At 41.0% G+C, this 16,843-nt stretch overlaps 1 protein-coding gene across 1 annotated transcript; it reads right to left on the bottom strand.

Annotated features, from left to right (window-relative positions):
• Positions 1 to 6,917: 6,917 nt before the first annotated feature.
• Positions 6,918 to 15,383, bottom strand: LOC122761330 (ephrin type-A receptor 5-like). The gene is made up of 3 exons (XM_044016528.1): positions 15,196 to 15,383; positions 13,174 to 13,338; positions 6,918 to 11,923 (listed from the first exon to the last, which is right to left on the bottom strand). Exons 1-3 carry the CDS (start codon positions 15,345 to 15,347, stop codon positions 11,812 to 11,814), a joined length of 429 nt encoding a protein of 142 aa, XP_043872463.1. The 5' UTR covers positions 15,348 to 15,383; the 3' UTR covers positions 6,918 to 11,811.
• Between the last annotated feature and the right edge of the window lie 1,460 nt (positions 15,384 to 16,843).

Raw genomic sequence — 16,843 nt, 5'->3', positions numbered from 1 at the left:
TTATCATATATGTTTTTGAAGCTTCTTCTCCTGGATTGTATTGATTCTGAATAATGATGTTCAGAGGATTTAATTTCTAAAGAACAGTAGGTAAGAATTATTTGTGTTATCTTGGATGATCTCATGTTTTTTTTTAGTTAGAAACAAATGATGACGTATTCTTCTTTGCATTGAGCGACGTGCATTTTTCATCACTTTGATTGCAGTTGATTTCATCACCAGACAGAGAAATAACTCACGTGTGTGTGTGTGTGTGTGTTCCAATTTAGACTAGATGCGTTATTTTTGTGTGTTTTATGAAGAAATCATGGAATAAAGAGTGTGTGGTCGTTGGTAGTCTATGCGTGTGAGAGCGACAGACCTCATTAGACCAGATTAATGGCTAATATGTGAGCGTGCTATTGTAGTTGTGAATTATAAATCACCTCTTCGTGTCTCAGGTTAACTGCACTTTCATTTCACCTTGACCGATCTTCCACACACACACACACACACACACACGGTGCCGCGTACACAAATTTAAACTCTCACACACACACACACACACACACACACACACGCAGAGACCTGCACCGACGGGACTTCACATTAGGGACATTTTTGTTCACATGATTGACTGCTTCGAATAAAAGGACCTTGGAAAAACATCTGGGCGAGTGACAAATACGTCCCTCTGGCTGCCTTTGTATGAAGGAGACAGATACTGTGTGTGTGTGTGTGTGTGTGTGTGTGTGTGTTATCTCCAGTGCTACACAAAGACCTGACAGCCTGCAACTGCTGGCTCCCTCTGTGTGTGTGTGTGTGTGTGTGTGTGTGTGTGTGTGTGTCCTTGCCAGCCACTCCACTTCACATCACAGTGCACCTCTCATGACAGGCTTCAGATCAGCGGCAGAATGGATAAGGCTATTTACCAGCGGCTTATTTGGTCCAGGTCAAACCTGCGCTAACAGTTTAATGGGTGTCGAGGGCGGCTGCTACACACACAGACACAGGGACACACTCAGAGACAGAGGGACATAATCTGTCCACACACACCTTGCGCATGAATCCACATAAAGGAAAAAAAGGATTAAAAAAAAGACAGAATTAAAGCAAGAATTAAGATTGAATTATTGAAATTTATATCAAAGTGCTGACACTTCATTGTCTCGCTCGTGCGCTTCAGCGAGCGCGGCGTGTAAACACCGTCTAATCCCTGCTGGAATTCTTATAGAATTATAATTAAAGAAAAATAAATACATAGTAAAGGTTATTTTAAAGTTAAAGCAACACCTGCCAGTATAACTGTAGAGTTTGATTTCATTGGGTTTTAAAGATTCTGTGTATACGTGTGTGGGTATATAATGTGTATATAATTATACACCCCCCAATCTAATCTAATCCCTGGGTCAAATGACTCTGCAACACAAGCAGCCCCCCCCCCAAGACCCTCAGTGAATGTGTTCATTCATTTTTTGCCCGTTTTTTAAGACTTGGAACTAGATATTAATATTATTTATTTCACTAATCAGATTAAAAGCAGGGGTATTAATCTCAAATTACCTGGGGGGGGTCACTGACCTTCTAGTCTGGTCAGTAGGGGGCAGTCAAGTGAAAAAAAAGACTTAAAATTATATCATGATTTTGCCATCATGACATAGCAATGTCAATTTAGTTTTTATGATATTTCACAGAATTTCAAAATAAAAGCATCAGTGCTGATGTATAGGTGACGATAAAAATGTCCTTATGACGCTAAAATAGTCATAAAAACAAGCAAACATAGAGACATAACTCAATTATGACTCGATATGAAGTGGCGGGGCCACATGTGGTCACAAACTGTGGCACGTGTACCACCAGTGGTACGCAAGCTTCCTCTGGTGGTACCTGCAGGAAAATCAGAACTACTGTTCTACACTATATATATATATATACCAGGGTATGTGATAGGAGTGGAGCTTGCTGGGAAAATTAAAATAACCAGTGGTGGCTCGACAATGGGGGGCGCTGTAGAGGAGAAAAACAACGAAAATAAAACAGGGCAGAACGACCACTGGCAATGGGAATGTTTGAAAATAAATCACCTTTTCTGTGTTTTTGTTAACTTTAGTGTAAAAGAGGCTTCAGTGACATCTAATGAGCAACAAATGCCATTTTTAATTACGGTGGCTTTCTCATATCAGAAGAGATCTAAACACTCTCTCTGTACTTCCAGATGTACAGTATGTGGCCATTCTTCTGCTTCAAAAAAGTCAAAGGCTAATTTTAAGGCTATAAACACCAAACAGTCTATTTCTGATGATAATGACTGCTGAATGTTACACTCTGGACTCTTTAATATGCATTTGTACATCACTACAAGCACACACAGGATGGGTGACGGTGGATCAGTGGTAGAGTGTCGCGGGAGGTTGTGGGTTCGATTCCCGGCTCTGCTAGTCTACACGGCGACAATTAAAGCCCACGCTGCTCCTGATGGCTGTGCGTGCAGCGTGCGAGTGGGTGAATGGCAGTGTACAGCAGCTGTGAGTGGTCATGAAGACGAGACATGCTAATGTGTGTTATTTTCAGCTCTGATGAGGAAACAGCGTCCTTAGAGCTGCGCGTCCAAGAAAAGCGGGAGGCGGCCATAACCCCCATGGAGTTTATAATTCCCCTACAACTTTAAAAAAGAAAAGAAAAGTAAAGAAAAGAGTCTCGGTCAAGCCTGCGTTGCAACAGCACTGACACACTGAACACGCGGCTCACAGGAAAATCTGCACCGACGCCAGCTTTAGAATACAAAGTACCTGCAGCAGCCCTTCCCACCTCACCATTCCAGCACATACTCAGAGCATATATATATATATATATATATATATATCTTAAAAAAAACACCACACGGTTGCTTGTGTTATACATACCGGCTGGCAAAAAGAAAGTCCATACATTCGCAGACACCCAAACAATCACACCTAAACTGACAGCTAAGGTTCCGCTGAAGGTCACTGGTAATGATTTAGGAGGCGTCTCTACAATGATTTCCAAATGACCCTCGGGACGTCTCGACCACTGACACCTCTTCAAGAGAAAATTACTTTATCGTGCCCTGGGATGTCACTGACAGAGTGACAATCTAATAGACGGCGAGAGAGGGGGAGCAGCGGCAGATAGAGGAGGAGAGGGGAGACGTAAACGCAAACAGGAAGGAAACGCAGACGCACGTACGTATGGACGCACTTAATAGAGTCGCAGAGACGAGGACGTACAGTCTGACTATGTGAAGACATGAGTTCATACAAAGAGACAAAAACACCGGGGGCTGGACAACCTGTCCATCTGTCCAAAAACAATCCCAGTCAGCACCGCGGGGAGCGTGGCCCCAGTGCAATCTCAACACACACACGCACGCACACACACACTTGCCCCACACACACACACACACACACACACACACACCCACACCCACACGCACACCACACCCACACACACACACACACCCTGCAGCTCTCTTCTCCCTCCCAAGCCGCTGATACAGGGTTTTGTAATAGAAGCGCTGATGGTGTGAGGGGCTAATTTCACCTCCATTCACTTTTTTTTTATGTGCGTGTGTGTGTGAGCGTGATAATCACCCAGAGCCATGCAGGCAGCGGATTCCCCCAGAGATCAGGTGATTTGACATCATAACACACACACACACACTGGTTTCCATGACTTCAGACGACATTACAGAGATGTACTCTGACCTTAACCGTAATTATGACTAATTTTAAAACATGTCTTTACCCTAAAATGTAGTCATTTATGTCATTTGTGTCCCAATAATGTGAGTGTGTGAACAGATTTAGGTCCCCGCAACATAAGGAACACCAGGCACACACACACACACACACACACACATGACATTTACATACAAACTACTGTAGCAGCGTCACAGGCGTCACCTTCACACACACGACTCAAGGTTATCACATGAATTTTGACGCATTATAAATGCATCTTTTGTTGTAAAAGTGGTTCAGGAGCTTAAAGAGGAAATATTCCATTCCATAATGTATGTTTCACCACAAGCTGTATGAATCAGACCATAACGGCGACATTGTCAGTCGACTCTTTTGTGTCTCTCTCTCACACACACACACACACACACACACACACAAAAAGCAGAAACTGCTGACATCGGCATCTTATTTCTCCCCCGCGTCTGACAGACACATTATTGCCTGGTATTTCATCATCAGGTTTTTTTAAACGTCACACACATTTGTTTTTTTTAAAAAAAAGAAACGCTAAAGCCCTCGTAGCTCATTATGTTTATAACTCAGTGATAAACAGTATATTGTGCTTGATTCTGACCAGATAGTCCAGCACAAAATTTTGATTTAGCCCTGGCATTAAAGGAATACTTCACCGATTTGCTTTAAAATTTGTATTACTAGAATATAGGGCTCGTATTTTTGAAAAACTAGAGAAATATCTTTTATCTGCCATCTTTGCTAACAGTTACGCTGACAAGACCAAGTGTCACCGGTGGGCACGTAACAAAGAAAAGAATGAAGCTGTGAGTAAATTGCCTTTCTTTCTAAATAATACATTATTATTATTTTTTTTAAATTTAGATACTTTATTAATCCCCTTGGGGAAATTATTCTCTGCATTTTGACCCATCCTAGAATTAGGAGCAGTGGGCTGCCACATGGAGTAGCGCCTGGGGAGCAATGGGGGTTGGGTATCTTGCTCAGGGGTAGCCCAGCCCTTTCGACCTGGTGGGGACTTGAACTGGCAACCTTCCGGTTACAAGCCAAGTTCCCTTACCACTTGGCTACAGGCTGATGTTTGGCAGTTCCGTTGAAAACAAACGCACATGGTCAGGAGAGGGGAAAGGGAGGGTGGGTGTGTCAGCGGTGAGTATAAAGTGTGTAAACATTGGTTGGATGGATGTTCATGGTGGTAAAAATATGTACTCCGAAACTGTAGGGGGAGCTCTGCAGAGAAAAAGGCGGGAAAACACATTTGCAAAGTTCTGCTTTAAAATGAATCCTGGATGCTTCACCTCTGCCGTCACGTCTGGTTACAAGCTCAAAATTGGAGTAATTTAAAAACACCACGACTAATGTTTCAAGTGACTACTCACGCTGCTGTAACATGACATCAAACAGAAAACACATCGTTGAGGTGGCAACAAGTAAATCAACATGTGATCACTGATTATTGTAAAAAAAGAAATAAATACAAATCAGATGACGTAATCTGAGGAGGCGGTCGATAATCCATCCTGAGGACAGATTGTGTCTGTACATACAGGAGCGTGGCTTCAAAATAACACTGAATGTGATTTTTCTGCGACAGATTGAGATGACTCAGATCTACATATGATCAGTCTGAACGAGGTCACTGATACTTTTGGTTTCAGCATATTTTCCTATATTTCCTCAGTGTTTATTTATCCGTCTTCCTCCATCTGTTCTTCCCTCTCACTCGACATCAGAGTGAAGACTAAACCATGTCCAGTTGCAGTGCTCGGAAACATCGTTCAGGAAAAGTGTCGTCACATACAGACCGACCAACAACGAACCTGTCAAAATTAAATAAATTCTATTAGTCTGCTGATTCAGGCAACGACACCACAGGTGTGAAAATGCCCTCAGTGTGCTAACACGCTAATATTGTGTAATTAGCACAAGTGTCGGGGGGTTTGAGTGCTGTTCTGGGACATGTTAATGACAGTAAATGTGCACGAGAGCGGGAATCAGCAGCAGCAGCAGCAGCAGCAGCAGCAGCAGCAGCAGCAGCAGCAGATAAATGTGTACATGTTTATAATACAGTCAGGCTTTGAAGTCGAGTGACTGACCCCACAGTCAGTCACCACTGACACTCGTGTAGAGAAGCTCAGTTTCATCACACAGCACTCAAGAGACTTGAGAACACTTTTCTTTTAAAGCCGCAGTACGTAACTTCAGCTGTCGTTAACGTTGTTATTCTGTCTCAGTACGAACGTCTGCACGAACAGTATGTGGAGAAATAAAGACACTGGAATAGAGTGGGAGCTAAAGTCGCGGTGCGTTGTTGACGTTATTCCGCTTCTGTTTGGTTTTCATGAACAGACACGGTGTTACATTATTTGTCAACTTAAAATCAAGCAATACTATCAGACCTGACTGAGGGAGCGTTTGTGTGTATACAGCAACAGCGCGGGGCGGGCGGGGACAAGAAGTATTTGTTTCGTCACTATGCAGCAGAATAAATTCCTGAAAATTTTCATGGGCACTTCATTCTAACCGCTTCACGTCTTTCCTTCTCAACTCGACTGATGTTGCCTCCATCGTTAATGACAAAGAAAATGTGTCACTTCCTGTGTGCAGTACGGGAATGTCGTCGTGCAATGAGATCTCAACAAAGAGAGAGTCGTGGAGAGGTGATACGCTTAATCGTCACTGGGTTCATTCATTCAAATGGTTTAAAAGTAACATAAATCTAAAATGTAAGGTCATTTGTTCATATTTATAAATGACATACTATACATTTTAAGGTATATGTTGTATATATGTCATTTAAAAATCTATTTGTTGTACATGTAATTCTTCGTTGTTGTTTTTTTTTTGCCATGAAATATAATAAAAACATGACAAATTCAGTATTGGACAAAGAAAAAAACTGAGCTGAGAAAAACCACCAAAGTTATTACAACCTTATTGAACCTGAGGGAACACACGAGTGTTTGAAACGTCATAGCAACGCCTCTCACGACTGTAAAAATGTTGATGTTACTTGAAAAGCCCGGGAATCACAAAAGGTCACAGCTTCAGCCTCTGCGTGAAGGTGTTCACAACATTTTTTGACGGATTTCCATCCAACAACAACAACAACAACAACCGAGAGCACATTCAGAATTAAAGACAAAATTAAACTGTTACACGTGTACAAACTGTATGAAATGACTGAAAATGAAATCTACATTTTTTTTGGACAAGGTTTTATTGCAAAAATATAGAAATTTGATAACACACTACAAAAACATCAACACGTACAGAACACATGACAGACTCATAAAACAAACCAATAGCACATCGATAGGTAAAGTATTTTTTTAACTGTGCTTTCAATGAATCACAAAAACAGTTATTTAATCGTTGTAAAGTCTAACGTGTGAGTTATGGACAACAGAATCGTCTTTGACCCGCGCGGGGGGGAAATGTCAACATTTTCAGTCCCAACGAATGAACCCAACTTATTTTCCACTTCCTGAGACGTCAGCTGACATTTAAAAACTTCAATTCAAAAAGAAGAAGTGGAGTCTGTGATGTCACGATATTGCCAGTACAAATACACATTTTCCACCTAATAATATCACAAATTGGCAAATATTGCTTTTATAAATGTTTGCAAGAACTGCAGTCAAACCAACAGTGCTTTCATTCTGGAGCTAATTTCAATGAACCCCAATATTTAAAACAAAACAAAACAAAGAAAAATCCTAGAATCTTCAGAAAGTTGTAGATGTTAAACCAAACGTTCTTCCATGTTTTACGTCCGATATAAAACTGATTCCTGACACGTGCTGAAGTCCCAGCTGACAGTCGTCGCTTGAGAAGTTACGCGTCGATAAATCGTCGAAGTCTTCGCTGGATTCAAAGATTCTGAAGTGCTGAGAATGAATCTCTCGTCTCAATAAAGACGCTTCTCTCGACGAGACTGTTTATTTGCTGTTGTTTGTGGGAACAACCGAACCCTTACGCCTGTTTTCTAACCTTGTATTAACCAGCGTTGATGCTTAAACACCTGCCGAGACAAACCGTCTCACCGGAGCCTCTGATCTGTCCAAACCACATTCTGCATTCTGTAAAATCCTCTGCTTATGCGTACTCCTGCTCTACATGAAGAAACCTACGTATAGCTCTGTTTATTTTTAAAACTAAAACCAATTCCTTGTGCTTTTACCGTCAAAGATCACTTTATTGGGAAGCATTAAAACAATCAGCACACAGCATTTATAGCAATTATAAACCATGATGCTAAAAAGTCGAACGAAAGGGCAACGGATTTCTCATAAAGTGCAAATTAAATTAGTTCCAACATTCTTTTTTTATTGCCTGTGGATATTGTTGGCAAAAAAAAGTACTGCAGACATTCCGGGGAAAAAAACTGGGGCATACTGTAGGATTTTGGCAGGGGGGAGGGACAGAAACGGCGCTCTTAAAAGACGAGAGGCACTGATACCACGTCATAGGTTTCGGCTTTAAAATGAAAAATGAAAAGAAGAGTTGCTAAAAACATGCTGTGTGGTAAATTTAAAACATTCAGTCCAACTACAAAAAGGGGGAGCATCACATTATGGATGCACCCCCCCCCCCACCAAAAAAATTAAACATCTGCATAGCCTCAGTAATCTATGTATAATGTTTTACAGCCAATAAATTGTTTGCGTCTCTGAGGAGACAAAAAAAAAGAGAACTAGTTGATTAAAATAAGTTTGTTGTGTTCTAAAAAAAGGAAAAAGAACTAAAAATACAGCGTATTAATACACAAGCTTGAGCCAAATCTCCAAAGTAATAAAATGTAGATTATTGAGGCGATGCAGACGTTTGCCGTCAATCAAACTTTCGCTCCGGTGGTAGAACGTTTGGCCCCTTTTACACCTGATCATCTGTGATCGGTTTGATTACGATTGTTATACAAACTGTCAAACCACTTCAGTAGGAGGTCGGAGATGCATTATGACCACGTTGAACCCAAGTGTGAATGCAACGAGTCTCTGATGCGTCTCCGCTCCACCAAAATATAGCCTTTGCTTCTTTTTCATCACTTTTCCGCTTGACGGTTTATCCGCTCGCCAAAACAATACCGCGGCTTAACGCGCAGTTAACACTGTTGTTGTTGTCGATATAGTGGCGGCAACAACAACAATAGGGAGAGGCCACATAAAGGGGGAAGACCGTGATCGGATAGCGATCGGAACTTGATATGGACACCACAGACGCTTTCTAATGCCAGGTGTAAAGGGGGCCTTAGTGGACCCCAATCATTTTCTTTTTATGTCTCCAGTCAAGACGTATTTTCACTCAGTGGAAGTTCAGGGTGTTTAGAAGAAAAGAATAACATGAAAAAAAGCAAAATACCCCTTAAAACACTTACATTCTTCTTGTGTTGCCCTCTGTGCTTCTCTGACAGCCAGGTGAAACCAGCTCTTATAAAAACTAACTTTACAATCTCATTTCATTTGCACCGCTGTGCCACAAGCACTCGCAGTAAATACACCGCGTACACAACCATGAAAAATATCAGCACGTTGTCTGCAGAGGAGATATACATACATACATATAGATATATATATATATATATATGTATATGTATATATGTATATCTACTGCCAGATTTGATTTCCTGATATAGGTGAAGACGAAAGTGAAACGGGCCAAGTTTTAGCAAAAAAAAAAGCATCCAAGCGTAGCTACTTGGATGCTACCACGGAGAAGTAAAGCAAGGGCTTGATCATTGACATCATTGTTTAAATTATGACCACATCATACATACAGTATATCAATCCCTGCGCGTACTTCTCCACCTTTACAAACAAAGCCTCGGTGGTAATATTTATAGGTCTCGCACCAAATCTTGAAATGGTACACAATCATCGACAAGATAATATAAATAACTGATGTGTCTGCATACCCAATCGGGTATGCTACGATTCTGAATATTTTCCAACGTCTGCTTCTCTGAAATGCTTGATCCTCGGAACGACGCTCCCTGCTTTAAATATATAGTACATTATATACATGAAAGACGTGTAGGCAGATTTGCTCGGAAGTCCACGAGAATATTACGATGGAACACAAACCGTCTACGTAGTTTTTGCTCATTTCTTTAAACAAGTATAAATAAATAAATGATTATCAAGTTGATCAATATTGCCCTCCCTTTTTTTTCAGCAGTCCCTTTTTCAGGTTAGAGTGCTTATTGTGGTGCGGCGGATGTGTCGAGGCAGGCAGTCTCTGCGACACCAACGCGGGGGAACTGAACGGACAGCTGAGCGTTTTCTGTGGTACCTGAAGGTTGTTGGAATCCCGGTCAAGTTTTCCTTCAGAATCTCAGTGAAGGTTCATTCATTGGAACGGTCCCTGTAGAACGTAGCAGATCCTTTTGGTGCAGTTCCAAAAGAATCTGGATGACGCTTTCGGAGCAGTTCCAGGAGAATCTGGTCAATCCTTTCTGAACAGTCCCAAAAGAATTTGGCTGATCCTTTCAGAGCAGTTCCAGGAGAATCTGGTCAATCCTTTCTGAACAATTCCAAAGAATCTAGTTGATCCTTTCCGAGCAGTTCTAAGAGATTTTGGCAGATCCTTCCTGAACAGTCCCAAAAGAATTTGGTCAATCCTTTCGGAGCAGTTCCAAAAAAATATGGCTGATCCTTTCTGAACAGTCCCAAACAAATCTGGTCGATCTTTTCCAAGCAGTCCCAAACAAATCTGGTCGATCCTTTCCAAGCAGTCCCAAACAAATCTGGTCGATCCTTCCTGAACAGTCCCAAAAGAATCTGGCTGATCCTTTCGGAGCAGTTCCAGAATAACCTAGTTGATCCTTTCCGTGATAATCTGAGACGCAGTCCCATCTTTACATCAGCAAATGTTCCATCAGGACAGATCTAACTTTTTCACAATTTTCCATAAGCAAAGCTTCCATTGGAATGAAAAAAGAAAGTCACTGGATCTTATTAAATGTACCTTTGTGAACGTTTGGATGTCTAATGTTGCAGGAAGAACCTGGTGAAAGGTCCTTGAGAATCTTGGTGAATGATGGGGATTTGCAAGAACTTATCAGAGAGAACATATCAATGTCACAAACTCTTGTACAAGCAGCGGCATCTTTCCGAGTCTAATTTTAAGGACCAGAATGGTTCTATTGCCACATTCTTGATGCTGCGACAGAACACTGTGTTATGTCTAGTGTTTTACATTCAGCCAGAACATAAGAAATAAAGAATGCCAGAGCCTGGAGCCTTGATTTGAATTTCAGCTCCTTTAAACACTGGAAGTTGTATCATGTGTTCTTGTCTTGCATTGCTTTATGGACGATAACGATGTGAGCGTTGGTGAATATAACACGTGCAGACCTTAAAAAGCTGGATTACAGCAACAGTCTTGTGGCATTGGGACCTGAGTGTGACAGGAAAACAAAAGACCAAAGCACATCAACAGAGCAAAGCAAATTGAAACAATGAAGTATTTTGCTTTTGATCAATTGTTACATGTGAACACTGCCTGGGACCAGTGTTACATCGAACAATGCCAGGGAATAAGCCAGTGCTCTTCAGATGTGTTGGGCTCTGATCACCTGAGACAGGCTGAAAACATGTGACTTTGAGCCTCCTGCACAACACCTTCATGTGTGTGATGCAGTGTGATGCAGTCTCCCTCTCAGAGCCTACACTCTTCACTCCGCGCTTCATGCCGGATCTGAGATAATCCAAAGAGTGCATGAGATATTAGAAATCCCAAGATTCACAAAAAAAAATTTAGAGTAAGTAGATTTAAAAGTCTTCACGTCGCAAGGTGTAATGCAGTTCATTACTTTTAATCTCAAAGTTCCCCTTCGTGTCAGCACCGCTCAGTTCAGTTCAGTTTGGTTTTAGCTCAGCAATGTCACAAACATCCCCCAGTGACACCACAAGCAAACTCCACGGATTCTTCCGTTTAGATCCATTAACACTGGGTTTCCACGTCCACGTTAAAAAGTGCTAAGCTGCTCTAGGTCCAACAGCGAGTCTTTTCTTCACATACTAGGCCCATATACTGTGTGTGTGTGAATGTGTGTGTGTGTGTGTGTGTGAGTGTTTTTGCCTGTACATATGCATCACATGTTTACAGCAGAGTTGGTGTTGTTCATTTGGACTCTCATCTCCTGGATGCTAGTGATGATTTTTTTCTGATGTCCAGCCAGATTCACGCCAACTTTCCGCAAATCCCTGAGAAAAACGGCAAACCACAGGTCATTAATTCTAAAGCAATTATCTCACAAATATTATATTAAATACCAATATTTTACAAGACTCTTTTTAAAGCAATTAAATAACTTACCTCTGCTGCTTCTACTCCTTATACACAGCAGTATAACATGATTTAAACCTTCTTTGTGCTCTTTTCTTTTCATAAATGATAGAGCCCTGTGTATGATAATGTGCAAAACCTTATATATAATAGCAGAGGCGGTCTTCCAGTTTGCAGGGTGAACTTTACCAGGAAGCCACAAGGGGGCGTTACCATTATTTAAATGGTCTCAAATACTAGTTTTAGGTCTTCTTTAATGGCACGTGATGATAGTTTTTAGAGAAATACACAAGAAAATTGCAAAGTGTAAAATGGCTCAGTAGCGCCCCCAAAGGTGAAACACGGTAGGACCAACTAAGGCCAAAACTAAGTTGCACACAATTTTACGAAACTTGGTGTAAACATGTTACAGGGCAACACGAAAAAAAAAGTCTATTGCGACCATGGCCTCAAGTCAACAGGGAGTCGGCCATTTTGAATTTGGCGTCCATATTGGCTATTTGTTTACTTTTCATAAATAAACAAAACTCGCCTGAACGCAATCATCGCAGCAGCATCAATTTGTACTAGAAACATCAAAGATGGAAAAATTATCAAAAGGTCTTGCGGATTCAAAGGGACGTTGCCACAGCAACCATTGGAATGTTGGCAAACTTTGACCATTCGCCACGACACAGGAAATGAACTGTAACTTTGCCGTTCATGGAAGGATCTGCTCGAAACTTAAGTGACTTAAGAGACGCGGCCAGAAAACATCAGCACACCAAAACTAAGTGAAGGGTATAGCACCACCTGCTGGCAGCATGAAGTCTGTTAGGACAATGTCAATTATGTTCCCATTCAGTTTGTACCTGGTTGCAGGTGAGTTTGAATTTCCTGTTCCAAAAATTGACATGGCGCCAAAATAGGGAGTTCATTTTGCAGCTGGATCCACTTTTTTTATATACAGTCTAAAGTGCGATCAAATAAATTAGCCTCATAGTTGCCTAGTAGTTTATCTCACACTCCTTAAGTTCCGAAACACTGTCGAAAAACACGCACACACATTCAAATCCTACACCTCGGAATGATTTACTCTGACAGATTAAAAAAAGCTCAAATCATCCACACATTGAGATGTGAGATTACTTGCATATGTACATGTGGTCATTTGCTGACGTGGCCTTACTCTGAAGTCATCTGAGCCACCGTCTCCAGTGAAGAGTAGCCTCCTTCCATGAAGAGCTCCGTGTAGCGGCCCATCTTGATGGAGTCGAGCCACTCGCCGACAGTCTGGCTCAGGGTGTTGCAGTCGCCTTGTACGTTGGCGTGTTCCACCAACAAGTTGGAAACCCTATCACACGTGGACATGGTAAAAAAAAAGAAGAAATAATTATGAGTGTATTCTATCAGTAACAGTATCGTCCCCGGTTGTCAGGATGAATTAAGAACAGATTAAAGAACTGTATGTGAACGAGCTCTGCTTCACATCATTATCATAAATGTAAATGAGCCTGTGTGTGATTCACTGTGCAATCAAGTGTATTTTGACGCTCCTGACAGTTACCAGCGCGCCGCGATAACACTGGAGTTATGCACCGTCACACAGGACTCGTTGTCATTCCGCTCACTCTTCATGAAAAAGAAAAAATATCCTCATGCTATCAAACAAAACGGTTCATCATGCCAGCCAACAATATTGTCCACTCTGAGGCTTGAACGGACCGTCGTGTAGAACAAGGCCTTTTATCTGACATATGTTATTGCACGGGCTGTTAGACATGCCGCTCATTTACTGAGCACGCTCATGTGTACGTGTGTGTGTGTGTGTGTGTGTGTGCCTGGCATAAACACTGAGCTTGCCGGGACCAGTAGTCCTCATGGAGACTGAAAACCTGGTTCTAATGAGCAGTATGTTAACAGAAAATGACTTTGGTAGAAGTTGAAGTCACTAAAGGTCTTAAAGCATGTGACCATACTTACATTATACTATACTTAAGTAATTAAGTACTTGTTATACCAAATAAAATCAGAAGAATAAGAGTTGGTATTATGGTCTGTATTTATATAGAGCTCTTCTAGTCTTGATGAGATGCTTACGCACATTTTCACCCATTCACACACTGCAACATGGGGTTAAATACAGTCTTGTATAAAGTATCTACAAGAGTAAAAGCAAAAAATGACTTTTTTTTTTATAATATTACTTCAGTAAAACGTTTTTTGACATTTACGGCACTTAAGTATCCAAAATTATTTTTTATGACATAAAATGTACTTATTTTTAAAAAGGGATGAGTACAGATTGAGCCATGAGGGCTCAGTGGTAGGGTGGGTTGTCTTACAACTGGAAGGTTTTGGGTTCAATTCCTCTCTGCTAGTCTATATATGTGTTATTGGGTGAATGGCAAAACTATACGACTAGAAAAGCTCCATATAAATACAGACCATTACCAACTCCTCTTCCACTGATTTTATTTGGTAGTAACGAGTAACAAAGATAGTTAGAGGAAATGCAGTGGAGTAAAAGTTGCTAGAAATATAAATGACAAAGTAAAGTACAGATACGTGAACAAAGTATTTGTACTTAGTTACTGTACAACACTGCTAATGAGGCAGAACCTCATTTGTGGGGACCTGGTTTAGAGTTTAGCGTTAAATATTAACTGGTTATGCTTGAGGTTAGAGGTGTGAGTGAGTGAGTGTGTATGTGTGTGTGTGTGAGTGGAAAAACCTCATATTATTTCTAAAATAGAAAAATAAGGTAATGAGGGTGTCTGACAAAAATGTCTGCTTTAGAGCACTCGCAGCAATTTAGTGTGGCCACCACACACTGATGCACGGCATCGTGAGGCTTAGTAATGAACGTTTTTCAAATACAGTTCAGACTTCAAGATTTAAAGTGGTTTAAAGTCAAAAAAGAATCCATCCACGTTCGTTTAATCTCGTCGACGTGCAGCGGCGACAGGCGACGGTACGTACAGTACGTCCTAATTCTCGCGGCGACACAAACGTTCGTTATACACTATATTTAATCTGGACGATGATGACGAGCCCATTCGCTCGCAGAGGGGAAGAACAAGTCAATTTAAAGAACACACAACAGACGCCGAAAGTGCGAGTAAAAAAACGTCCATATTCTTATCCACGTGTGCACAAACAGTACAAACACACACTGAGTGTTGTGTGTGTGATGCGTGTGGTGTCGCACCTGTGCGAGGAGTTGACCAGCTTCTTTAACGAGCTGGGATTGCGAATGAGTTTGTCGAGGAGACACACGATCTCATCAAACTTGGGGCGGTTGCTGCGCTCGCGCTGCCAGCAGTCCATCATTAGGTGGTACAGAGCCTCGGGGCAGTCCATAGGACCTGGCAACCTATAGCTCTCCTCTATTGCTTTTATTACCTGTAAATAGACAATGGGCAGGGAGGAGGGGTTATTTTGGTAACACATCCCGAGACGGTACACTTAAAAAGTCTAAAAATGACTCAATTAGGGGTTCAGAAATGGAGGGAAAGAGGGAGAGAAAATTGCCCAATTGACAGTATTAAAATGAAAGGGTTAGGAACAGTGAGAGGCTTTACGTTAAACACTAACACTGAGGATCCCTGCAGATAAAAAGCATGTGTTAAAAATTCACAACTCATCATCATTTTATTTGAGAGAAGGAGATACAGGAGTATTTCACCTGGCTGAAGCAGCAGCATCACATCTTCCATGAACTTGTGTCCTTGAACTAAATAAGTCCTGCGACCGGAAAGATCCAAAGATTCAAAGCGTTTACTGTCATATGTACAGTGAAGAAACTAGAGCTGCAACTAACGATTATTTTCATAATCGATTCATCTGTCGATTTTTCTCGATTGACTGATTCATCGTTTGGTACATTAAATATCAGAAAACCTTAAAATACGTTGATCAGTGTTCGTCAAACCTGGAAATGATGAGATTCTCAAATGTCTTGTTTTGTCCACAAAACAAAATGATTGACTTTTAATGAGTTCTTTGTTATCCAGAGCAAAGAAATAAAGAAAATACTTGCATTTAAGAAGCTTAAACAATCGGAAATCTCGTTGTAATCATGAAAAAAAGCTTCAAACCGATGAATCGATTATCATAATGGTTGTCGATAATTAATAATCGATTCAACGATCAATTGTTTCAGCTCTACAATGAAATTCTGACTTTGTGGTCCACACTGAATGCCACGAGTTAAAGAGGTACGAAAATAAGCAAAGAGAAAATAAAGAAGATAAACTATGCAAGTAAATGAAAAGTAAAGAAAGATTCTGTAAATAAAAAGCGTGCGAGGGAGATGGAATTTCAAGTGTATAGGAGGAGATGTAGTCATTACAATCCTGTCAGCTGCTGAGGCGTCTGATGGCAGAGGGAAAAGGAAACTAATAAAGTTTATAAATGATTGACTTAGCAACACAAACGGCTAGATTTGGGTCCAGTAATTTCCAGGGTAAAGGCTTTTGCACATCGACCACGAAGTGCAAATAAATGGTAAGGAAGTGCAAATAATTGGGAGATTAATCTTGACATTCAGGTGTGAAAAAACAAACGGCGTCACTGAATAAATTCTGTCACTGATGCTAAAACTGCATTGACTGAATATACGGTTGAAAGGAAAAAGGAATATTAACATGCACAGGCCTTAAAGCCGCACTGAGCATCAGTTAAAAAACCCAAAAAGAATGACGTCATCGAAAACCTGCTACAGTAACAACACAGCAAGTGTTACATAGCATTGCTTTAAACCTGGACTTTGGATAGAAGCTGAAAACCTTTAAAACACTCTTTAAAAAGCAGCTGACAAAACAACAAAAGTAGTATAATCTCTGTAGTACGAACAA

Source organism: Solea senegalensis, unplaced genomic scaffold, assembly GCF_019176455.1.
Source record: "Solea senegalensis isolate Sse05_10M unplaced genomic scaffold, IFAPA_SoseM_1 scf7180000014576, whole genome shotgun sequence".
In the NCBI taxonomy this organism is placed as follows: Eukaryota; Metazoa; Chordata; class Actinopteri; order Pleuronectiformes; family Soleidae; genus Solea; species Solea senegalensis.
The sequence above is the reverse complement of the archived record's forward strand: the minus strand, read 5'-3'. Positions and strand labels throughout refer to the sequence as shown.